The following is a 25,698-nucleotide window of genomic DNA, read 5'->3' as shown; positions in this document are numbered from 1 at the left end:
TGGAGTAACTCAGCAGGTCAGGCAGCATCTAGGAGAGAGGGAATGGGTGACGTTTCGGGTCGAGACCCTTCTTCTTAGAAACACCAGTTGGTCATTTAGCCCCTCCAGTCTATCCCACCAATAAATGAGATCATCCATCTTCCCTGCATCTTCCTACTTTGCTCATTACGTAACACTGACCACTCTTGAAAGTTTCCTCTTTCTCAGCATGCACAAGCTTCTGGGGATGGGGAAAGAGTTCCACTACTTATAAGTTCTTAGGTTCATAAGTTGTCGGAGCAGAATTAGGCCATTTGGTCCATCAAGTCTGTTCTACCTTTCAATCATGACTGATCAATCTTTCCCTCTCAATCCCATTCTCCTGCCTTCCCATAACCACTAACAGCTGTACCAATCAAGAATCTATCAATCTCTGCCTTAAAAATGTCCATTGACTGCCTCCACAGTATTCTGTGGCAATGAATTCCACAGATTCACCACACTCTGACTAAAGAAATTTCTCGTCATCTCCTTTCTAGAGGTACGTACTTTTATTCTGAGGCTAATTCTCTCGTCCTAGACTCTCCCACAAGTGGAAACATCCTCTCTACATCCACTTTACCCTGGCCTTTCACTATTCAGTAAGTTTCAATGAGGTCCCCCCTCAACCTAAACTCTAGTAAGTACAGGTCCAGTGCCTTCAATTGCTCATCATATGTTAACCCAATCATCCCTGCGATCATTCTTGTAAACCTCCTCTGAATTCTCTCCAACAGCAGCACATCCTTCCTCAGATATGGGGCCCAAAACTGCTCACAATGAAACAAATATTCCTGCTTTCAATCCTGAACAGCCAACCTGGCTCCTATTTTAACATTGCATACTCTTTCGTTTTTAATGCCCCAACTTAAGGGAAAAGTTTCTCTACACCCACCCTATCAACCCATTTTAACATTCAAATACTACAATCAATCTTCAGGCCCTGTTTGTGACACCTTGCCCCTTTGAATATTTAGTACATCCCTCAAAAGCTAATGCATCCTTCCTGAAACTACACTGTTCAAAATTGGAAATACTATTCTAGACACTGATCAAGGCTTCATACAACCAAAGCAAATTTCCTCCCTTTCTGTTTTCCAGTACCCTTGAGATAAAGTCAAAGATCAATTAGCATTTTTGATTGCACTTTGCATGTGCTTACAGGTTTTTAATGATTCATGTACTTGAAATCCATTATTTCTCCGCAGTTACTAGTTTTTCACCATTTAGAAAGACTTCCAATTGAACACATTTTTATTTCAAATTGAGTTCAATAGGAAGACTACTTGTCCATTGAATGCTATCTACCATGGTTTTTGCCCACTCACTTAATCTGTCAAAGTGGCTTAGCAAACAAATGTCATCTTCAAGCTTGGACATGCAGCTCCAATTCATCATGAGACATTCATAAATAAGGTGAAAAGTTGAGACTCAACATTAGATTGTTGTAAAATCTAATAGGAAACTGTCAGATCCTTGGGGATCACTTTCCTTTTATCCCTTCCCAAGGCAAACATCTCCTTCGATTATGTACACTTTCATTTTTGTTGTTCCAGTGTGGACCCTCATTGAATGGCTTCTCAAAGTCCACTAAGATTAAATGCAAAGCTACTTCTTTGTCAGCCTTAGCTACCTTTACAAAATGTTTAGCTGGATTAGTCAGATGTCGTGCTCATCACAACCCCATATTGTTTGTAGGCTCAAAAGACTGCAGAGGCCGGAATCTAGAAAAGAAAATCCACTGGGAGAACCATGTGAGGCAAGTATCATAAGTGAAGAGCAAGTAATGCTTGACACTTCGAGTCAAAAGGCAGTGGAGGCTAATTCACTGGATGAATTTAAAAGAGAGTTAGATAGAGTTTTAGGAGCTAGTGGAATCAAAGGATATGAGGAGAAGGCAGGCACAGGTTACTAATTGTGGATGATCAGCCATGATCACAATGAGTGGCGGTGCTGGCTCGAAGGGCCAAATGGCCTCCTCCTGCACCTATTTTTTATTTTCTATTTTCTATTTTCAATACCCAGTATCAGGACTTCATGATTCTCCTCATGCATGGTCTCAATGTGAAATGTCAACCATCCCTTTTCCTCCACAATCTACCTGCATTTGCTGGCTCAAAGGGCCAAATGGCCTCCTCCTGCACCTATTTTCTATTTTCAATACCCAGTATTGAAATACCCAATATTGAAGGGCGGTGCTGGCTCAAAGGGCTGAATGGCCTACTCCTGCGCCTATTTTCTATGTTTCTATGTTAGCAAACAGGCCAACAGTGTGAAATAAGGCAGCTCTGCTCTTAATGTGCCCCAATAGAACACAGCCGATTTCTCAATCTGTAGACCGTGAATGACTAGAAACTCTTGTTCATTGTGCCTGTGTTGTTTGAAAGAAAAATTTGACCAGGACAACCCCTTGCTCTTTGAAGAGTGTTCTGGGACATTTTAATCAAACTGCAGGTTAAGCATGGAAATGCAGTTCCTGTGACAAGCCAGCATGCCTCTGAATTGCACTTAAATCCATTTTGGAAGTTGAACCCATAACCTCTACAGTGATTTTCTTATTTTATGCTTTTAATTAATCTCTGCAATGTGACATTATTTATTTACTGTTCATTAATTGCATAGTTACTCCTCATGAGAGAATCTCCCTACCAAAGTCTTACTTCTGATGAAATAGCATGGAAACAGGCTCTTCAGCACACCGAGTGCACACCGACTGTCCATCAACCAGTCACACTTGTTCTATGTTTTCCCACTTTCTCATCCGCTCCCAACTCATTCGCGGCAATGTGCAGAACATACAAACCTGTACGTCTTTGAGATGTGGAAGGAAACCGGAGCACCCGGAGGACACTCACAGGGAGAACATGCAACCTCCACACAGACAGCACCCGAGTCAGGATCAAACCCGTGTCTCTGGCGCCGTGAGGCAGCAGCTCTACCAACTGCCCCACTGTGCTGGCCATGTGTCAATCACTTCGGACATTTAAAATGGAATGGCTTTATTAATTGAAAACATCCATAATGATCTGCGTGATGGTTCCTCATTCAAGAACAATAATGTCATGCCAGCTCTTCTGATGAGGGCTGTGTATTGCAATCTGTAAAAGAAATAGCAACAGGTGATTTTTTAACTCTCCGTTTACTATGATTTACTCCATTTACTGAGAACAAGAAGGCAGATTATTATCTGAATGGTGTCAGATTAGGAAAAGGGGAGGTGCAACGAAATCTAGGTGTCCTTGGACATTAGTCACTGAAAGTAAGCATGCAGGTACAACAGGCAGTGAAGAAAGCTAATGACATGTTGGCTTTCATAGCGAGAGGATTTGAATATAGGAGCAAGGAGGTCCTATTGCAATTGTACAGGGCCCTGATGAGACCGCACCTGGAGTATTGTATGCAGTTTTGGTCTCCCACATTCTTGCTTTTGAGGGAGTGCAGCATAGGTTCACCAGTTAATTCCCGGGATAGCGGGACTGACATATGATGAAAGAATTGATCGACTGGGCTTATATTCAGTGGAATTTAGAAGGAGGAGAGGGGTCTTATAGGGACATATAAGATTCTTAATAGATGCAGGAAAAATGTTCCCCATGTTGAGGGAGTCCAGAACCAAGGGTCACAGTTTAAGAATAAGGGTAGACCATTTAGGACTGAGAAGTGGTAAAATGTTTTCAGCCAGAGAATTGTGAATCTGTGGAATTCTCTGCCACAGAAGGCAGTGGAGGCCAATTGACTGGATGTATTCAAGAGGGACTGAGATATCGCTCTTAGGGCTAACGGAATCAAGGGATATGGGGAAAAAGCATGAACACGGTACTGATTCTGGATGATCAGCCATGATCATATTGAATGCCGGTGCTGGCTCGAAGGGCTGAATGGCCTACTCCTGCACCTATTTTCTATGTTTCTATGATCGTCTTTGCTTGAATTTAGTGAGATGTCCATGGTAATCAAGAATTGCAATATGGGCATTGTGGTTTCCTGGGGAGTTGACTGCCCCGCCTGAGTGGGGAGAGAGAGCACAGCGCTCGCTGGCTCGTCACCCACCGCCCGCACTCAGCCCGGGAGCCAGTGGGCGGCTTCACCAGGGAGGGAGGGGTGCCGGGACCTCTCCGTCCGCTGTGAGATGCTCGTCCCTCCCCGTGGTCATGTGGCGCCGCCGTGGCAATCCACGCGGAAGTTGTCCGGTTAAGAAGGCTGGGGGTCGGGTGGAGGGGGGTGCGAGAGCGCACATCGCCGGCCGGCTGGTGCTTGGTGCTTGGCTCCCAGGCGCTCACCGCACCGCACAGCACCGCCCAGTAGTCGCCCAGCAGTTCGCCGCTCAGCAGCCCCGCCGGTCGGCATGCTGTGCGGGCTGAGGAAGGAGTTGCCGGCTGACTTTGGTGAGTTCACCCAGGGAGCCGTCTGGTTTACCAGCACTGCTCCCTGCTCCCATCACTGTCCCTTCCACGATGCTGGGATGTTGCCGTCTGCCCGAGGTCTTGGTCCTGCTGTCTGCCCGAGGTCCTCCTCTATCCGATGGAGACTGATGTACAAAATTAAAAGGCGCAGGGACCAGGAAAGGTGCAGCGGTCGCTCGGAGCGCAGAGGCGTTCTGGCCGCTGTGTCAGCAACGGGTCTGAAATTACAGACAAGTGGCAGAATTTGCTGCCGATTGTTTAAACGGAGAGGTCCCGGGCTTGGGAACTGGTGAGATAGAGAGGGAAGTCCAATAATGTTGACCTGTTACGTTAAAAGGGAGTAGCGCCTGAGAAAGGGCTGAATGAGAGAGTTCGGGTATTGATGCATTCTCCCTGGTGTGTGGGCAAGTGGTAAATGTACCCACTATCTATCATGAGATACAGGCTGAGAATTACATTGGCGTTTTATGTATATCTTCGTACCGTTTGGCAACCGTGGTTCTGGGTGTGATGCTGTGCATTAGTGTGAATTTGATGTCAACTGACCCATGTCGTGTATGTGTTGGGCTTTTGCTGTGACTGTGCTTTTAAATAAAAAAATCGCGTACACTTGTTCAGTTCAGGAGAATGTCAAGTCAAGTCAAGTCAATTTTATTTGTATAGCACATTTAAAAACAACCCACGTTGACCAAAGTGCTGTACATCTGATTAGGTACTAAGGAATTATTTAAAACCTTCAGCTGAACTCGCTGTGATAAAGCCACAGGTACTTTTCTGAAACGTAGTCATTCATTAGACTTTAGAGATACAGCGCGGAAACAGGCCATTCGGCCCACTAGCACTATCCTACACACGAGGGACATAATTTTACCCACGCCAATTAAACTACAAACCTGTACGTCTTTGGGAAGAGGGCTGAAACCGGAGCACCTGCAGAAAACCCACGCGGTCACGGGGATAACGTACAAACTCCATACAGACAGCAACGGCACCGGAGGTCAGGATCGAACCCGGGTCTCTGGCGTTTTAAGGTAGCAACTCTACCGCTGCGCCACCTATTCTGTACCGCTCTAATTCTTGCAAAACGAAATTAGCTCACACAAGCGGGAATGCAGTGACCATCAAATAATCTATTTGGTAAGGGTGACGGTGTGGTGAACAATGAGATGTTCCCTTTTCTTCAAATAACGCCTTGGAATTTATTTATATAAGAGGATACATGTAGCCTCAGTTTAATTCCCTCTTCTACGTGGAGTGTGTAGTTCTCCCTATAACGACATGGGTTTCCCCTGGGTGCTCTGGTTCCCACCTGCATCCCACATGCCAGTAGATAGGTTAATTGTCCATTGTAAATCGCCCCTGACCTGCGGTAAGTCGTAGAATCTGGGAGGAATTGATGGGAATGAAAGGAGACGAGGTTACAGGGAAAATCTGAGCTGTTAGTCTGATTTCTCCATCGGCCAATGTAGACCTGATGATCCAAGTGCCTGTTCCTATGCCACAAGGGACCGTGAAAACTTCTCCAGCATACCACACTCCCACAGCACTGCTCTGTACTGCACTGCTCAGATCTGGAGTGGGACTTTGAACTCACAGTTGCCTGGTGCAGAAGCCACCGTGCTAACTAACCACTGAGACAGATGCTTCCATTTATTGTGTGCCCAGTGAGCCTGCAGATGTGTATACAAACACTTGCATCTGTAACTCTCACTGTGGCATACTTGCCTATATCCATATATATGCTGAAGAAGGGTTCTGATCCGAAACGTCACCTGTTCCTTTTCTCCAGAGATGCTGCCCGACCCGCTGAGTTGCTCCAGCACTTTGTGTCTATCTTCGGTATAAACCAGAATTTGCAGTTCCTTCCCACACATCCATACAACTGCCATTTATTTGTATATATGGATGTGGTTGATTTTCAGTTCATTAGCTGGGGTGTTACATACTGGGATAACCTGGAGCTTGGCTCTGCTTTCATAAGTTCTAGGAGCAGAATGAGGCCATTCGGCCCATCAAGTCTATTCCACCAATCAATCATGGCTGATCTATCTTTCCCTCTCAACCCAATTCTCCTGCCTTCGGCCCATAACCCCTAACACCCTTACTAATCAAAAATCTGTTAATCTCTGCCTTAAAAAGTTCCATTGACTTGGCCTCCACAGCCGTCTGATCTGGAACCTCATGCTTGGTGCACCATTAGTTTTGAATGGGGGAAGATTACCTTCCTCGTAGGTCCCCTCGGCCAATTTCTTCCTTGTTCTGCTCTTTGGCTGGGCTGGTTCATTTTAATGTGGTCCGCTTATGATCATCACAACACGGCCTCATCAGCTGTGGCCATCAGCACCTGGTCCTCAGCAGCTGAATGCTGGTGTCACCAGACCCTTCCGATGGGCTTTACAGTCAGATGAAAAGAGGGCTCGGATTTCAAAGCGCATTTCACAAGCTTTCCCAATGCGCTTTACAGCACAACTGGTGTACACTTGAAGCATGATCCTTGTTGTAAAAGGGAAGAATGCAGCACCCAATATGTTTAAAGCAAGGTCGTGCACACAGCAAGGTGATAATGTGTTTCCATAGTGTTCTTAATTAAAATATACTTTGTTCAGAATGTATAGAGCAAATACAATCTGTATACGTCTTTCCCTATGTTCATTGTACCATCAATTCAATACATTGTCTTAATATGTGTCTATGCCGTGAATGTTTCCTCAGGCATTGAGAAGCTGTAAACTTCTCAGCAGGACACTGAAAAACTGTAGGGCAGTTTTAATGGTGTTGGTTGAGAGGTAAATTTTGACCAGGAAGCAGTCCCTGTTCTCCTAATTAGTGTCACGGAGTAATTTGACTCCACTTGATAGTGAAGACCCATCTGTCTTCAGGGCATCAGAACCAAGGCTTCAGTATCAAGGTTCATCTTCAAAGAGTTCACCTTGTGTCTAAACCAACAACCACCTTCCCCCCTCCCGCACCCACCTCAAGTGTGCTGCTGAAAAGATAACACTTTTCCCTTGTAGAATTGTCATCTTTGATGTCATTCAAGAATCTAGAGTGTTTTATTGTCATGTGTCCCAGATAGAACAATGAAATTCTTACGTGCTGCAACACAACAGAATATGTAAACATAGTACACTGTAAACAATATGATAAACGAGAAAGGAAAAAAAGGTTCAGTGAGTATATATATATATACATACACCCACAAGTACATACACACGCATATTTTTAATATACATATATATATATGTGTGTGTGTGTGTATATATATATATATATATATATATATATATATACACGCACATATACTTGAAAAAGAAACATTCTTTGCTTAAATGATCACCACACTTGCCCCGAATACATAGTGGGGAACAATTCCTTCTGCGTAGATTACTTTGGAGCGATTCTGCGTTTTGCCAAGCATGTAACAAAAAGCATGTATTCTTTGCTTCCACTCGACATTAGTTCTTCATATTTTACAGCTTCTCCACACTCCTGGTCATTGTGAGCAGTTTTGGGAGGGGTGAGGCAAACGGGATGGACTGTGGGCACTCTGCTGGAGAAGAGACAGGGATCAAAGTATTTCCTTTGGGGTTTTTGTGTAGGAAAATAACTGCAGATGCTGGTACAAATCGAAGGTATCACAAAATGCTGGAGTAACTCAACAGGTCAGGCAGCATCTAGGAGAGAAGGAATGGGGTTTGGAACCTCCTTTGGGGTTTTGATTCCATGTGCTGACTTTCACGCGATCAAGTTCCAAAGTAGTATCACAACCTCAGGCGATTCATTTAGTTAGAGTTCCAAAATGCCAATTGCATGGGTTCTAAGTGAATCAATAAAAGTTAATTCTGTAAGTGGAATACAAGTGCTTAGTACGAATTTGCTTTAAAATCACTCAAATTAATTTAATGAACATTTGAGGTGATATAGATTAAAAGGAGATTGATTTTAGTTTTGAGGATTGGATGCTGTTGGTATTTGCTGTTCATTCTATGTTACCCTGAGCCAGTGGTGGTGTATGTTTGCCTAACCATTTCTGGGGCATTTCAGAGTGAAGCAAGTTGTTATGATTTGGAATTGTACGCACTTCAAGATTCCAAGTTTCTTCAAAGGTGATTAGTTCATTTGTTTTGACATTAGTTTTTTATTCGCATTTTTTAAAAACTGAGTTGAAATTTTCAACCTGCTAAACTTGAGTTTTCTGAATTAATTAAAACAAATACTTGAAATACTATCTAGTGAAGCATTGAGAAACAAGGAAGTGCAGGTGCTGGGTTACAAAGACTCAAAGTGCTGAAGTAACTCAAGGGGTCAGGTAACATCTCAGGAGAACATGCTGGCTGCCCATTGATATTTAATGATTCAATATTTAATTTTATTATGGAGAGTTCATTTGATTTGAGTGGTCCTCAATCTCCAATCCCCAAGCTGCATGAGACCATGGGGGAATGGCCAATTTGTACCACACACAATACCTTGAACCGCATGCACTCTAGAATATCACAGCTCAGTGGGCCAAGACCAATGGTGTTACATCCCTGATATCCACATACCTTGTGCTCAATCACAGTGGACAGATGTAGGTATGGATGTGTAATATATGTGTGTTAGTGCGACTATTCTTTTATTGATAGAGTAATCCAGAGAATTTATGTTTCAATCCTTGTGTGGCAGTTTGAAAGTATGATTTTTTATAAAGTTTGTATCAAAAATAGTTATCAGTAAAAGTCCTGGTTCCTTTGATGATGCACTGCAGCTGATCCAGCCTGTATGACCCCAGAGATTGGTTGTCCACTCTCCTAACTGGTGTCAAAGGTTTGCACTGTGATTTGGGAAGAAGGGTCACCAACATCTTCTCAAAGCAATTGGGCTAGCAGACGAAATGTGTAAGAAGGAACTGCAGAGATACTAATCTTGCCAGCGATGCCCCGATCCCAAGAATGCTATTTAGGCATTGGCCCAACTACTCTGTGGGATTAGGATGGCGAGTTACTGGATGGTCGGCATGAACGGTATTTCTATTGTGTCCAACTCCATGATTTTTTTTTTAAATGGGACCCTCTATGATGCAAGATTGTTGAACTCATTTTGTTCCTTGGAGGTAGGTGAATGGACTTTGTTAATATGTCAGCTGCAACTAATTATTTTGTCGCTCCATTTTCATCATAACATTTATAAGCCTTTTTTCCATAATCTGCAAGCACAATATTGCAAGAGAGAACTGAACTCTTTAAAGCAACTCCTCATGTTCAGATGGTTTTCTGGAAATAAATCCAGAAGCTACTTTACCCAAACACTGAATACAATGACTGTATTCTAGTGATGCTAGTCAGGGATGGAGGATAGGGGAGGAATGGTGGTGGTGAGGAAGAAATGCCCCCATTTCAACGGGGACAGTGATATTGAAGTGGATTAAATTGCCTTGAATTGGATTGAGTTCCTTTGGATTTTGGGGGGGATTTTGGAAAAAAAAGCTCTTGGATTGAAGTGGCTTTATTAAAGAAATCTGAGATTTTTTTAATGACAGAAGGAAGGAAGAAAATGTTTCACTTGCAAGAGTTTCCTTGGCTATGCATCAGAGGTACACACTGCTTCTCCGACGCTGGGTCTCACATGGGGCATCTTTAAAATTTTGATGAACCTACAGCTCAGGCTTACCGAGTGTAATGAATGGAATATACATGGTAGTTCAGGAACTCAGCCAGACCTAGCACCCTCTGAGAATTGTGAGAATTTGGAAAAACTGCCTTTGCCCTCCTCCCCTTTCCACCATCCTGTGCTACACACCCTGTGGTGAGGGTGGATAGGAAATAATCACAGCAGACCTGGGTTTTCTAACCAAGCACTATTGCCATTTGGGTTGTCGTGCAAAATCCCCGCAGGTCCCAATCAACTCTCCAGGCATGAAGAGTGTGGATAATGTGGCCAATCAAGGTGCATGGACAGGGACTGGAACCAGGAAAGTCCAGGCTGCTTCCAGCTGAGTGCACATTCAAGCTGTTACACAGTCTGTGGAATTGCTGATTGGGTTTGAGCAATTTTCAGAGCTCTCAACCCTTAAGAAGTTTCACTCCGTAACATCCAGACCTGAGCCTCCCCTAGTAAATGTAGCAGGAAAATGTCCACCCTCACGATGGCCATGACTATCCCAAACCCACCATGGTTTACTTTAGCTCTTGTCTCACTGATAATGAGAGGAATAATTTCCTGATTTTGATAGATCTCTTGGGATTTTCCTTTACTGTGCCATGTATGACGGGCAACATAAGACTCTGAATTCCTTAATCAACTATAAGTGTAGGGGACCTGACAGCCTAGGGTCACTTCTATCGTCTGGTGTTTCCTGTATGGAATTTGCAGCCTGCCTGAATTTGTTTCCTCTAAGTGCTCCAATTTCCTCCCACATGTGTGGGTTGGGTAGGTTAATTGGCTGTTGTAAATTGCACCGAGTGTGTAGATGAGAGGTAGAGTCTGGGTGGAGTTGTAGTTAAGTCAGTACTGTGGTGCAGCGGTAGAGTTGCTGCCTTACAGCGCCAGAGACCCGGGTTTGATCATGACTACCGGTGCTGTCTGTGTGGAGTTTGTGCTTTCTCCCTGTGACTGCATGGGTTTTCTCCGGGTACTCCAGTTTCCTCCTACACTTCAAAGACATACAGGTTTGTAGGTTAATTGGCTTTAGTAAAATTGTAAATTATCCCTGGTGTGTAGGATAGTGTTAGTAGGTAGTGTGTAAGGGGTGACTGCTGGCCGGCACAGACTCAGTGGGCCGAAGGGTCTGTTTCTGCGCTGCATGTCTAAAATCTACAGAATATAGGGAGAAAGGAATGGGTTTAATGTCAGATTGATGCAAATAGGAGTTTGATGGTTGACACAGACTTACAGTGGGCCGAAGGACTACGTTCCATGCAACATGACTCTATATGATCCGGGAAGAGGCAGGGGCTTTTCTACTGTGGGATTCTGGCTGCACACTACCATTGCTATCTTGTTCTCAATTCATACAGCATTTCTTACTGTTTTATATTCCGCAATGAAGAATGATTTTATTACATGCAGATAGTTTGCTCTCCTCACAGGTCCATCTGGAGAAATAGCTTCCCCTTGTGGCTTTTTACTGTGTATCTAAGTTAACCAGGAGCCTGACAGGAGTTCTTTCAACATGACTGAACTTGAAGTTGTGTGCTAAAATACAGTCCTTAATCGCTCCAATAAAGATGGGTTTAGGAGCGCAGTAGGAATAGTAACATTTCCCCCCCTGTCCCATTATGATGTTTGCAAGGAAGGTTGGATAGTGTGGGAGTTAGTGTCAGACAAGATCAGGTAGAATAGGGAGGTGTGAGATAAAAGGGGAAGGTTGATGGATGGGATAAGTTGAGTATGGGCAAGAGGAAGATGGTGACATTCAAATGATCAGTGGTATTGGCAGGGACTGAGAAACATGTATTGAGAAAGTAACCCAATTTGACAGTTGCAAGACTCAAACTACCTGTCAACTATGACCACTGTCGATCGGAAGGTTACAGACCAGTTTCTAGAGTCATACAGCATGGAAACAGGCCATTCAGCCCAACTTGCCCACACCAGCCAACATGTCCCATCTACACAAATCCCGTCCGCTTGCATTTGGCCCATAGCCCTCTAAACTGTACTCCTTACACCTGTCTGAATGTTTCTTAAATATTAGAAACATGGAAACATAGAAAATAGGTGCAGGAGGAGGCCATTCGGCCCTTCGAGCCAGCACCGCCATTCATTGTGATCATGGCTGATCGTCCCCAATCAATAACCCGTGCCTGCCTTCTCCCCAAATCCCTTGATTCCACTCGCTCCAAGAGCTCTATCTAACTCTCTCTTAAATCCATCCAGTGATTTGGCTTCCACTGCCCTCTATGGCAGAGAATTCCACAAATTCACAACTCTTGGGTGAAAAGGTTTTTTCTCACCTCAGTTTTAAATGGCCTCTCCTTTATTCGAAGACTGTGGCCCCTGGTTCTGTACTCGCCCAACATTGGGAACATTTTTCCTGCATCTAACTTGTCCAGTCCTTTTATAATTTTATATGTCTCTATAAGATCCCCTCTCATCTTTCTAAACTCCAGTGAATACAAGTCTAGTCTTTTCAATCTTTCCTCGTATGTTAGTCCCGCCATCCCAGGGATCAATCTCATGAACCTACGCTGCATTGCCACAATTACAAGGATGTCCTTCCTCAAATTAGGAGACCAAAACTGTACACAATACTCCAGATGTGGTCTTACCAGGGCTCTGTACAACTGCAGAAGAACCTCTTTACTCCTATACTGAAATCCTCTTGTTATGAAGACTAACATTCCATTAGCTTTCTTCACTGCCTGCTGTACCTGCACGCCAACTTTCAGTGACTGGTGTACAAGGCCACCCAGGTCTCGCTGCACCTCCCCCTTACCTAACCTAACTCAATTGAGATAATAATCTGCCTCCTTGTTTCTGCCGCCAAAGTGGATAACCTCACATTTATCTATATTATACTGCATCTGCCACGCATCTGCCCACTCACTCAACCTGTCCAAGTCACCCTGCAACCTCCTAACATCCTCTTCACAGTTTACACTGCCACCCAGCTTTGTGTCATCCGCAAACTTGCTAGTGTTGCTTCTAATTCCCTCTTCCAAATCATTAATATATATGGTAAACAGCTACGGCCCCAACACCGAGCCTTGCGGCCATCCACTCGCCACTGCCTGCCATTCTGAAAAGGACCCGTTTACTCCTACTCTTTGCTTCCTGTCTGCCAACCAATTTTCTATCCATGTCAACACCCTACCCCCAATACCATGTGCTCTAATTTTAGTCACCAATCTCCCGTGCGGGACAATTGCAGTAGTCCCTGCCTCAACTACCTCCTCTGGCAGCTCGTTCCATACACCCACCACCCTTTGTGTGAGAAAGTTACCCCTCAGTTTCCTATTAAATCCCCCCCTCACTTTGAACCCATGTCCTGGTGTGGATGTCATTTTTTTTGTTGGGGAACTGATTGTTCATTTGAAATTCCAGGTATTGCTTACTTTTCCTGACGGTTTCTTGTTCCGGATTTTAACATGTTTTGCATATGAAGTGAAAAACTACACACAAGAGCAGTTCCTGTCCCACACTCGAGTTGTAATTTTACCCCACGGTAAATTTCTAAATTTCTCTGTGAAATTGTACCCAGGCCCTCTTTAAAATACGCTGCCTGCGGCCAAGTGCAACATGAATGTACCCATTTGCTGCCTCATCCCCAACTGTATGAAATTCCAGTCAAAGTCATCATCAATATCTGCTCTGCATTTGGGGTTTTTTTAAAATAAAATTGATTGAAATAATTTCTCCAACTGCGCAACATGATTATATGCTGCTGGGAATGAGTTGTAAAAATTGAAGCAAAATAATTAATTCCTGAAGGATTTGGAAGCCAGTAGTAGGGAATTTGAGCAAAAGTCTTGCATTTTCTGCGAAAATAAATCCACAAAAGTATATTGACCGACTGAGTGTAAACATCCACCCTATTCACTCCGTGTTGTTCAGAGAGTAGCATTACATCAGTGATTTGCATTTGTACAGCAACTTTGAAAAAAAACAGTACAATGTTCCTAAAGTACCTAAATACTGGAAAAAGATTTGCCACCAAGCTGTATATTATTGCAGAAGCTTGGTCAGAAGGTAGGTGTTAAGAGTGTTCCAGGCCTTGAAGTTTGACACGGAGAGCACAAGAGACAATGGCAGTGATACAGGAATGGACCATACACAAGACTCTGGGCCTTGTCATGGGGTCATAGAGAAATACAGCTTGGAAACTGGCACTTTGGCTCACTCTGCCATCAACCACCCATTTGCACCAATACTACATTCATCCCATGTTTCATCCTCCCTACAATCTCAACACTTAACACCCCCCTCCCCCCCCCCCCCCCCAGATTACACCACTCGCCCGCACACCAGGGGCAAGTAACAATGAACCTAATATCTGCATGTCTTTGGGATATGGGAGGAAACTCGAGCAGCCCCAGGGGACAGTGTCCCCACAAACAGTGCCTGAAGTTGGGATTGAACCTCGTGTCTCTGGTACTGTGAGGCGGCAGCTCAACTAGCTGCACCACTGTGCTGCCATTCAGGTCAATGATATCCAGTAAGATTGCAGAGTTGGAATGGATTAGAGATATTAGAAAGCTGTTGCCACATAAAAGCTTTGAAATAAAGATAAAAAATTGAAAGTCAAGAACAGGGCAGTCGCACAGTGTAAACTGGAACAGTACTCTTCACTGCAGGCAGTGCAAGGGCGCGGTAATCAGTACTGTTGTCCCACAGTGACCCAGGTTCGATTCTGAATTCCGTGACTGCATGGAGTTTGCACGTTCTCCCTGTGATCCTGAGTTTCCTCCAGGTGCTCCAGTTTCCTCCCACATCCCGAAGACGTGTGGGTAAATTATCTAGCCACTTTAAGTAAAAATGACCACTTACTCTTTGTACGGAACAAAAAGACAAAAACCAAAAGGGAGTTGGTGGGTATGTGCAGGAGAAGGTCAGTTGCAGGGCTATGGAGAAGCAAGAAGGGATTGCTCTGCTAGGAGCCAGCGGGACCCAAAGGGGTGAAATGCCTTCCTGTGTATTGTAGTAATTAAACAGGATACTGCTGGAGAAATGATTTCACATACATCACTTCACCATTTGCCTAGTGGGGGATCTTTGGGGGGGACTTGAATTGATAATATCCCAATAAAATCTTTAATTTTCTGCACCAAAGGAGGATTTACTGTCACTGGACCAGCAGCGAGAGGCTTGCACCATCGATCCAGAGTCGTGAGTTTGAATACCACACAGCAGCTGGGAATTTAAATTCGAGTAATTAAATAAAAATGTAAATTAATGAAAAGCCTGCCTGAGAAATGGTAACCATGAATCTATCGGATTATCGACTAAATTCCATCTGGAGGTACTTAGAGTGGCTAATTAACCTACCAGCCTGTACATCTTTAGGATGTGTATGGCAACCAAATGAACACGCATGGTCACAGGGAGAATGTGCAAACTCTAGACAAACAGCACCCGAGATAAGGATTGAACCTGGGCTACTGGTGTTGTGAGGCATCAACTCCACAAGCTGCACCAGTGCACTGCCCTTCCTTACCAGGCTAGCCTATGTGTTACTCCAAACCCACGAGTGTGAATGAGGGGCAGTTAGGAATGTACAATAAATGATGGCATTTTAAATATCATCACATTATTTAGGTTTGCATCGCCTGTCTCACTAATGCCCAAGTCCCTGCTATTTGGAAGGAAGTGGGTAACCTTAAAATGAATGACTATGGCTTTGGTCTCGACCCAACTTGACTACTGATCCCTAAAGAGGTGCTGAAGGCTCCTAAAACATGTTAGGAAACCATTAAGAAACCATTTCCAAGCGATATTGCTTTATTATTGTCACGTTTACTGAGAAAAATGTTGATGCTCTCCAGTACAAAATAGTCAATTCATACTGCACATGAGTACAATCAAGCCAAGCACATACAACAGGTAGTGCAAAGAGAAAAATACAGTGCTTTAGAATTGCAGTTAAAGAGAAAGTGCAGGAAAAAAGTGCAAGGGCCACAGTGAGGCAGGTTGGGAGATTGGGGACTACACACGAGTTTGTGAGAGAACTATTTAGTGGTTTGATCATAGTGGGGAAGAAGCTCAACCTGAATCTGGTGAAATTTACATTCAAGCTTTTGGATCTTCGGCTCAATGGGAGAGAGGAGAATAGGGAATGACTGGGGTGTAAATGGTCTATGATTATGTTTCTTGTGTGCTTTCTTGAGCCAGCGTGAGATGTAGATGGAGTTGATGGTGGGGAGGCTGGTTTATGTGATTGACTGGGCTACATCCACAACTCTCTGTGATCAAGAGTTCAAGAAGGAATATTAAAGCACCCCTCCCAATGTGCAGCTGCTTCACAGCATTCCTTGGTTCCCCCATTGCATGGTCTTTAACCTGATCAGGCTCCGTGGAACTGCATTGATCTCTGTACCAAATGAATGAACACCGCCAAATCCTGATTGGGGCAGCAGATTCTGATGGAAACTGATCCATAACCAAGCATTAGAAATCAGGAATATATATTGCAGGTGATCAACTTTGCAACATTTTACTTATCAATACCTTCCCAATGCTCTCTCGGTGTTGAATAATTTAATTTTGCAGAGTTTGCCAACTCGTTTACTTTGTAAACTTGTGTTGCCTCTGGATTGATGTGGCTCAAAGAAGGAACTGATTATTGGCATCTGCACTTCAGACGTGGGCAATGTAAACTCATCGAATAGGCAGAGTGTTTGGACTGTACAACACGCAGGGTAGGTTATCTTATCGCACCCATATTCCCATGACTATGGGGGTTTGATAGCTGTTCTTATTGAGGAAATAGAAATACAGAAGAGAAACAGGCCCTTTGGCCCACTGGGTCAATGCCAACCACCAAGCACTGATTTTACACTCATCCCATTTTATTCTCCCGACATAGAGAAGGGATAACATAGAGTCCAGCACCCAGATTCGTTCAAAAGCTTTTGTACCTCAGTACACATGACAATAATAAACCTAAACTTATCAATTACTAACATACAGCTGGTTAACCTACCAGCCACCTGTCTTTGGGATGTGGGAAGAAACCAGAGCACATGGAGGAAACGCACACTGCTAGAGAAGACAGTGTGACGTCCACACAGACCGAACTGGAAGCCAGGAGTGAACCTGGGTCGTTGGAGCTATGAGGCAGCTGCTCTACTGTTTGCCCCACTGTGCCATGCTTGAGGGAGTGTTACATGATGAAGCACTTTGACGTGTAGATGCAGCAATTTACTTCTAAAGAGCAAAGGTTAGGGATGGACCGTTTAAAAATGGAATTGCGAGTCGCTCCTTCAGACAATGGTTAGTGGGAGCCTGGAAATGTCTATCCCAGACCTGAGTAGTTGCCTCCTGTGTCTGTGTTTTATTGTGCCCTCTCTAGCTTTTGCTCCACCTACTTGCTCATAAAGCCAACATGTGTTGCGAAATGCTGCCATTTTCATTAACACTAGGGTCCTCCAATCTCATTGTTATTGAATAAAGCTGCAGTTCTCCTTCCTGCCATTCTCCCTTCCTCCCCCCCACCCAACTCTACACCCTTTTCCAGGCCAGTTAATACTGCCGTGTAGAACAATGGCAGCACGAGCCATGGGTAAAAATAGGAAAGTGGGCGGCATATGGGTGAATAAAGGGATAGTAGTGTCCTCTGAGACTGGATGTTGAAGGAGTAAATGTGAGTTTGGACTGACTTAAGAAAATACGATCAGGAGTAGGCTGCCAGGCCCCTCAAGCTACCCTGCGATTTAATAGGATCATGGCCGATCTGCCACAGGCATTTATTCTAATACTGTAACGTACCAGTTTCGCAGCACCTTCCATTCCCAAATATTTCACAAAGAGGAGGTAGATACATACATACTGTATAAGTAATTCTGAGGTAAAGAATTCTAGAGATTCACTACTCACTGCGAGAAGATGTTTGTACACATCTCATTGTTAAATGACCAATTTTTAATCTTGTAACTATGTTCCCTCATTCAGGATGTTTCTATTAATGGAAACATCTCAACATCTACCCCATCATTCCCTCTTAGGATCTTCTGTTTCAATCAGATCATGCGTTATTCTTCTAAACTCCAAAGAATGAGGATCTAATTTGTCAGTTGCTCATGATAGAACAACATTCTTATTCTCTGAATAAGCCTAATAAATCTCTTCTGGGCAGTCCTCCATTTCTAGCATACCCTCTCATAGATAAAGGGACTAAAGCTGTGGAAAGTAAACCAGGCATGACCTCACCACTACCTACGCAATTGTAACAATGCTTCCTCATTTCTCAACAACCCTTTTGCAAAAAAGGCTGATTTGCAATTTACCGAATCACTTACTGCACCTGCCAGCTAATTTTTTTTCGATTTGTGCAGAACACCTAGATTCCTCTGTACTTCACTCTTCTGTAACCTTTCTGCATTTTAGTTTAGTTTAGAGATACAACATGGAAACAGGCTTTTCGGCCCACCGAGTCCGCATCGACCAATGATCTCCGCACATTAACACTAACCTACACGCACTAAGGACAATTTTACATGAATACCAAGCCAATTAATCTACAAACCTGTACGTCTTTGGAGTGTGGAAGGAAACTGAAGATCTCTGAGAAAATCTACGTAGGTCACGGGGAGACCATACAAACTCCATACAGACAAGCAATCGTAATCGGGATCGAACCCGGGTCTCTGGAGCTGTAAGGCAGTAACTTTACTGCTATGCCCCTTAGATTTAGATCTAGTCTGCTTTTATATTCCTCTTAGTGAAGTGCTTAACCTCACATTTTCTCACTTTACAATCCATTTTCTCACAATCAATCTATCTGTATGCAGCTGCTGAATTCTAATACTTTCATCGTACCTTGCCTTCCCACTCATTCTACGTCATTGACAAACTAGGTTATCATCCACTCTGCCCCCTCATCCGAGTCATTCATATCAATTGTGAGTAATTGGGGACCAAGTTAACATCAATCCACCCTGATAAAGACTGTTTATCTTGACTTTATTTACTATGTGATAAATTTTCAATCCATGCTGATGCACCAACTCCAATACCATAAGCTTTTATCTTGTGCACCCGCCCTTTACCTGTCAAATGCCCACCGCGTGGGTCTTCTTCAGGTGTTTCAGTTTTCTCTCTCATTCCAAGGGCATACAGGTTTGTTGTTAATTGGCTGCTATAAAATTGTAAATTGGCCCTAATGTGTAGGATAGTGCTTGTGTTCAGGGTGATCGCTGGTCGACGTGACTCGGTGGGCTGAAGAGCCTGCTTCCACGTTGTGTCTCTAAAGTCTAAAGACCTAATGACTTGGTTTGATTTGATTAAGCTTCTAAAAGGTTTTCCTGTTGATTACAGACTTGAACATCTTATCAAAAACAGATGTTAAGCTAACAGGCCAACTAGTTTCCCGCTTCTTGTCTTCCTCCCTTTTTGAATGCGGGAGTCACGCATGTGATATTCCAATCTCCTGATGGCTTTCAGAGGGTTTCGAAAACTTGAACCATTGGCCATTGGGGCCTGACAACGTGTCTATCTTTAATTCCACGACTTTCAAGAAGGTACCACGTGTTATGTAACCACAAAAGATGTGCTTACTGATAACATTTATTAAGGATGGAGATTCGAACAGCAGGAAACAAAAAGTAGGGATAGAGGGATTGTTTACAATTTGTTACGCAGTAACTTGGGATCAATGGAAGGGCCTCAGTTATTTACAACCTATGCTGATGTCGTAGACGATAATATCATCAAAAATCCAGGTTACTCGGGCCATGCTCTCACTTCACTCTTACCATCGAGAGGAAGGTACAGGAGTCTGAAAACCATAACCACCAGGTTTAAGAACATCTTCTTCCTAACAACCATCAGGCTCTTGAACACTACACCACACAAACCTCAACTATTAACTCATATCGACTGTCTTCATGTTGAACTAAGGACTGGGGATTTTGTAATAATAGTACTGTGGTTCTTAGTTTATTGAATTGTTGTTACATATTATCTACAGGCCCATGGTGCTGCTGCAAGTAAGAAATTCATTCTTCCATTGTCAGTATATATGACAATTAAACACTCGTGACTCTTGACTCGAGATGAAGGGACTGGGAGTAATGTATGCTGCTGATAACAAAATAGGCAGGAAAGTAATTTGTGATGACATAATAACCTAGAAATTGGATTAGATTCCATGATGACCACTACTGGATGGACTTGTGGTCATTGTTCTGAAATAACTTTTCCGTAGGTTTCAGGTAGTGCGGCACAATCGGACTGAATGCAACATTATGAGGCAACGAGGACATAGCCCATCCTTCACCACACTGGGGATTGGTAGATCCTCAGCATGATCGTGACGCTTGGTGTTTACATATTTCGGTTCAACACATAGTTTGATGTCACCACACACAGGTCGAGGAAGCTTCCAACCCAGCGGTGTGAATTTTAAGTAACCCTTGCATTCCTTCCCTCCCCGTCCCTCCCCCTCCCTGGTCGCCCTGCTAGTTTCACTGTTCATATCCCTTCGTTATCACCTCCTCCAAACACAACAATGGACCATTGTGGACTCCTTGGCCATCGGTGCCGGCTCTGATTTGTTCTGTTCCTTTTCATAGTTTCCCTCTCCCCTGACTCTCAGTCTGAGGAAGGGTCTCGACCCAAAACGTCACCTATTCTTTTTCTTCGCGATGCTGCCTGACCCACTAAGTTACTCCAGCATTTTTCTGTCTATCTTGAGGGTATACCTTTCTCCCTATAGTCTGGAGATTTGTACTTCGTGACTGTCGGATTCACTCCATTTTGGATCCTCGGATGAAAGTGAAGACATGGGCGACACGTGCATCATGTACAGGATAACTGAGAGCACCTGGCAACAGGTGACCAGAAAGCACCTGGCAACAGGTGACCAGGGTTTTGCTCATCATTGAGAGGCAGCTGAGCTCCTGCAGTCTCACCTTTTGTTGGATCTTGTCTCTCTCCTCCAGCCAATCTTTGTCACATGGCCCAGATCCCCAGCATCTTCAGGCAATTATTTTTTTATTTCCAAAATAAAGGTTATTCATAGAAATATGCACAGAAATACAAAAGAAACAGTGCATGGATTTCTTTACATTCATATCATTCAGTCTATACGTTTCCAATGTTATTGGTTCCATACATTTGCAGTGTGAACATTCTATCTACAAAGCCCCTGAGCCACCCACGGATTCCCCTTTGGGCTGTATGAAATGTCTAGTGTTTGTAAGGCTTATACCCGGAGCATGCCTCCTCAATGTCTCGTTGCAGGAGGTTCCTTAGTCGTTCTTGTTGTTGTGATCAGTGTTATATTTATGGATGTCGGTGGAGTTTGCCTCTGCTGATGCTGTTACCCACACACCATTGCCCCCTGGAGTTAACATGGATGGATTTCCACCACAGGACGTGTTACCATCCTGCACTTGTAAACAGCAAACACAGCAGTTTCCCCCGTTAGCAACTCCACAAACAAATCACTAACCACAGCACTGTCTGGTAGCCTTCTGAAGCCACTAATTAGCTCACATTGTTCTCTGGTCAGCACAATGTAGGCTGACTGTGGACCTATTAGCTGCATGCAGGGTTCGTCATTATGGTATAATGCTAGATTGCTAAAGAGAGGTAAAGAATCTCATGGTTCCGTTGCCGGTACAGTTGACAATTAGACTCTTGACTTTAAAACTCTTGAAGTAAAGCTCCGCGGGAGCTTTCATTGAACACCTCTGCTCAGTCCCCCCAAGGCTTATATGATCTCCCGGTTGCCAAACACTTTAACGCCCCTTCCCATTCCCTTACTGACCTTTCTGTCCAGGGCCTCCTCCACTGTCGGTGTGACGCCAAACACAATTTGGAGGATCAGTACCTCATATTTCGCTTGGGCAGTTCAGGTAACCCTTGCATCCCCTCTCTCTCATTCCCTCCCCCACATTAGTCATCCTACTAGTTTTACTGTTGTCCTGCTTAGTTTCACTGTTTGTATCACCCGTTATCACCTTCTACACAGCCAACAATGGACCATTGTGGGCTCCAACTTGATCATCATTGCTCGCTTTGATTTGTCCTTTTGCATACCTTTCATTCATTTGTTCTTGGTACCTTTTCATATCCCTAATTTCTCTCTCCACTGACTCTCAGTCCGAAGAAGGATCTCGACCCGAAACATCACAATAGACAATAGACAATAGGTGCAGGAGTAGGCCATTCGGCCCTTCAAGCCAGCACAGCCATTCACTGTGATCATGGCTGATCATCCACAATCAGTACCCCATTCCTGCCTTCTCCCCATTCCCTTGACTCCACTATCTTTAAGACCTCTAACTCTCTCTTGAAAGCACCCAGAGAATTGGCCTCCACTGCCTTCTGAGGCAGAGAATTCCACAGATTCACAACTCTCTGAGTGGAAAGGTTTTTCATCATCTCCGTTCTAAATGGCCTACCCCTTATTCTTAAACTGTGGCCCCTGGTTCTGGACTCCCCCAACATCGGGAACATGTTTCCTGCCTCTGGCGTGTCTAATCCCTTAATAATCTTATATGTTTCAATAAGATCCCCTCTCATCCTTGTAAATTCCAGTGTATACAAGCCCAGTCGCTCCAATCTTTCAACACATGACAGTCCCTCCATCCCGGGAATTAGCCTCGTGAACCTACGCTGCATTCCCTCAATAGCAAGAATGTCCTTCCTCAAATTTGGAGACCAAAACTGTACACAATACTCCAGGTGTGGTCTCACTAGGGCCCTGTACAACTGCAGAAGGACCTCTTTGCTCCTATACTCAACTCTTCTTGTTATGAAGGTCAACATGCCATTAGCTTTCTTCACTGCATGCTGTTACCTGCATGCTTACTTTCAGTGACTGATGAACAAGGACACCCAGATCTCGTTGTACTTCCCCTTTTCCTAACTTGACACCATTCAGATAATAATCTGCCTTCCTGTTCTTGCCACCAAAGTGGATAACCTCACATTTATCCATATTAAAATACATCTGCCATGCATCTGCCCACTCACACAATCTGTCCAAGTCATCCTGCAACCTCATAGCATCCTCCTCACAGTTCACACTGCCACCCAGCTTTGTGTCATCTGCAAATTTACTAATGTTACTTTTAATCCCTTCATCTAAGTCATTAATGTATTTTGTAAATAGCTGCGGTCCCAGCGCCGAGCCTTGCGGTACCCCTCTAGTCATTCTGAAAGGGACCCATTAATCCCTGCTCTTTGTTTCCTGTCTGCCAACCAATTTTCTATCCATGTCAGTACCCTACCCACAATACCATGTGCTCTAATTGTGCCCACTAATCTCCTATGTGGGACCTTATCAAAGGCTTTCTGAAAGTCCAGGTACACTACATCCACTGGCTCTCCCTTGTCCATTTTCCTAGTTACATCCTCAAATTTTTTGTTGTTCACCTATTCCTTTTCTCCAGAGATGCTGCCTGACCTGCTGAGTTACTCCAGCATTTTGTGTCTATCTTCTCTGCAGGAGATACTTGATCGAGACAAAGTGTAAGGTTTCCCACTATTACTTTACCCTTGTTTTCAGTTGCAGATGCAGCACCTTGCAACATGCCGATAATTCACGCTGTCCTGCCCCTTTTGTTTCTGGCCCTGTCAGATGAACTGCTCTTTGCTTAGGGGAAGAATCTACCGTTTTATTTATAGCGCTATTTAGAGATTGTTTTGTGCATTAGTAATTGCTTCCCACAGTGGCGCTGAACTGCTTGCGGCTAATATCTTTTGAGTGTTTAAATGGTTGAACACGTACAAAATTGTCCCAGGTGCCATTGTGACTGAAATTGCAGGGAAAGATGTGGCCCATTTGCTTTGTTTCATAAATGGCTCATCGTAATGCTCCAGAAAGAAAAGATATTATAACGCCCAAATCTCAAGAATTGATCTCTTGCCTAAATAGTTTCGTGTTGAGAATTCCAGTGATCCATGACAACAAAAAAATCGTAATCATTAAAATCCTGCAAGTAATATAAAGGATTTGCAATTAATAGTGTACATCGCAGCATTAGGGCATTTATCAGTAGTTCACAGCATGTGTAATACTTTTAAAATGTAGTCAATATTATACTGCAAGAAATACAACCAATAGAGAGTACACGGCAGGATTCCAGCCACAGGAATGTGGGAATGAGTAATTCTATTTCTCTGCTGATGATTAGGTGACAAGTGTTAAACAGGATATCAGTGATGCTCCTTTACTTGCCTCAGAACTAACATCATGGGACCTCCTCTGTCCGGCCAAAAGAGCAGGCCCAATATCTTGTCCTGAGCAATGCCACACTCTCTTAACACCATTCCGAACAGTCGGCCTCAGCTTTAATGCCTGAGTCTCTGAAGTAGACTCAAAACCCCACAATGTAAAGTTGCCAGAATCTTACCAGCCAAGTCTTGGCCGCCATCCAGTGTTGCTATATCACACATCATACTTTAACAATTGATTGAAGATTTAGATTTATTGTAGGTCTTTGGCAAGTTCAAATTTGTCTGTCATCATAAAAGTATTCTCTAGCCTTAGGCTCCAGCCAACTCTCTAATGCTGAATCAGACTGTTTGCAATCTCCTCCAGGCTGTATTTAACTCTGTGGTTTGGACCTCATTCCGTGCCATCAGCCAGGGGCTACTGTTTCCACCTCTGTCATTGTCCGGCTCTGATCCTGATCCATTTTACTTGCTGTTGAAACCCGCGCCTTTCTTACCTTTTATACAACTATTTTCAACCCTAGATAACCTTACTCATTGTACTCCCCATAAACATCAGGTCACAACCACACTGCTTGTACATGTCATGTCTGCCCTTGTCCTCATTGGTTCACACTGTCTTCTCGTCATGTAACACCTCAGTTTTTAAATACTGTCTTTCATCCATATCCCTCTCTGATCCATCTCCAATGTATCTTCCAGCGCCAAACCCCTGCAAGAACTCTGTACTTTTCCATCTCAGCCCTCAGCTGCACTTTTGAATTTAGTCCATCCACCCAGAAATGAAAGTGAGCTAATGTATGCTGGTACTGCGGTGTGTGTTGTGTACTGAAAAGGAAGAGAAAGACTTTATCAGTACACGTGGGTTAAGTTGGTGATGTTACCAATGCAACTGACGATGCTGTCTGTACGGAGTTTATACGTTCCCCCCTTGACCTGCGTGAGATATCTCCGAGATCTTTCGTTTCCTCATACACTCCAAAGACGTACAGGTTTGTAGGTTAATTGGCTTGGTGTAAATGTAAAACTTGTCCCTAGTGTGTGTAGGGTAGTGTCAGTGTGCGGGGATCGCTGGTCGGTGTGGACGGTGGGCCAAAGGGACTGTTTCCGCGCTGTATCTCTAAACTACACTAAACTAAACTGATGAACACTGGCACAACTATTATGATGCTAGCCTCTTACACTCTTCAAGTAACTTTTTTCAAACAAATCTGAGCCCCTTTAAGTCAATATGCTCTACATTTCTGTGCAAAAAACCGTGGCACTATAGAAAGGATAGTTAAAACAAGCAGTTCAACAACTGAACAAAAAACAAAATTCAGTGTAGAAAGTTGCTGAATTTACCTGTAAAATTGTTTTTAAAATTTTCTATCCACCTTGGAAGCCATTTGCTTTTTTGGTTTTCATTTTTTTCATAGGATCAAAGCAAGACCACCTGCAAGACCTGCATTTT

At 43.8% G+C, this 25,698-nt stretch overlaps 1 protein-coding gene across 7 annotated transcripts in view; it reads left to right on the top strand.

Moving 5' to 3' along the window:
* Positions 1 to 25,698, top strand: part of grip2b (glutamate receptor interacting protein 2b) — a 410,662-nt gene that overhangs the window by 280,342 nt on the left and 104,622 nt on the right. The window contains exon 1 of one of the 7 annotated variants that reach the window (XM_078414396.1): positions 4,124 to 4,403. The exons of the other annotated variants lie outside the window; for them this stretch is intronic. Coding sequence (XP_078270522.1) covers positions 4,364 to 4,403 — 40 coding nt within the window. The 5' untranslated portion in view covers positions 4,124 to 4,363. Of the gene's footprint in view, positions 1 to 4,123; positions 4,404 to 25,698 lie in introns of those variants that run through there. 7 annotated transcript variants of the gene reach the window in all.

This window comes from Rhinoraja longicauda, chromosome 17 (assembly GCF_053455715.1).
Source record: "Rhinoraja longicauda isolate Sanriku21f chromosome 17, sRhiLon1.1, whole genome shotgun sequence".
Taxonomy (NCBI): Eukaryota; Metazoa; Chordata; class Chondrichthyes; order Rajiformes; family Arhynchobatidae; genus Rhinoraja; species Rhinoraja longicauda.
Note: the sequence above shows the minus strand (reverse complement) of the source record. Positions and strands in the feature narration are given on the sequence as shown.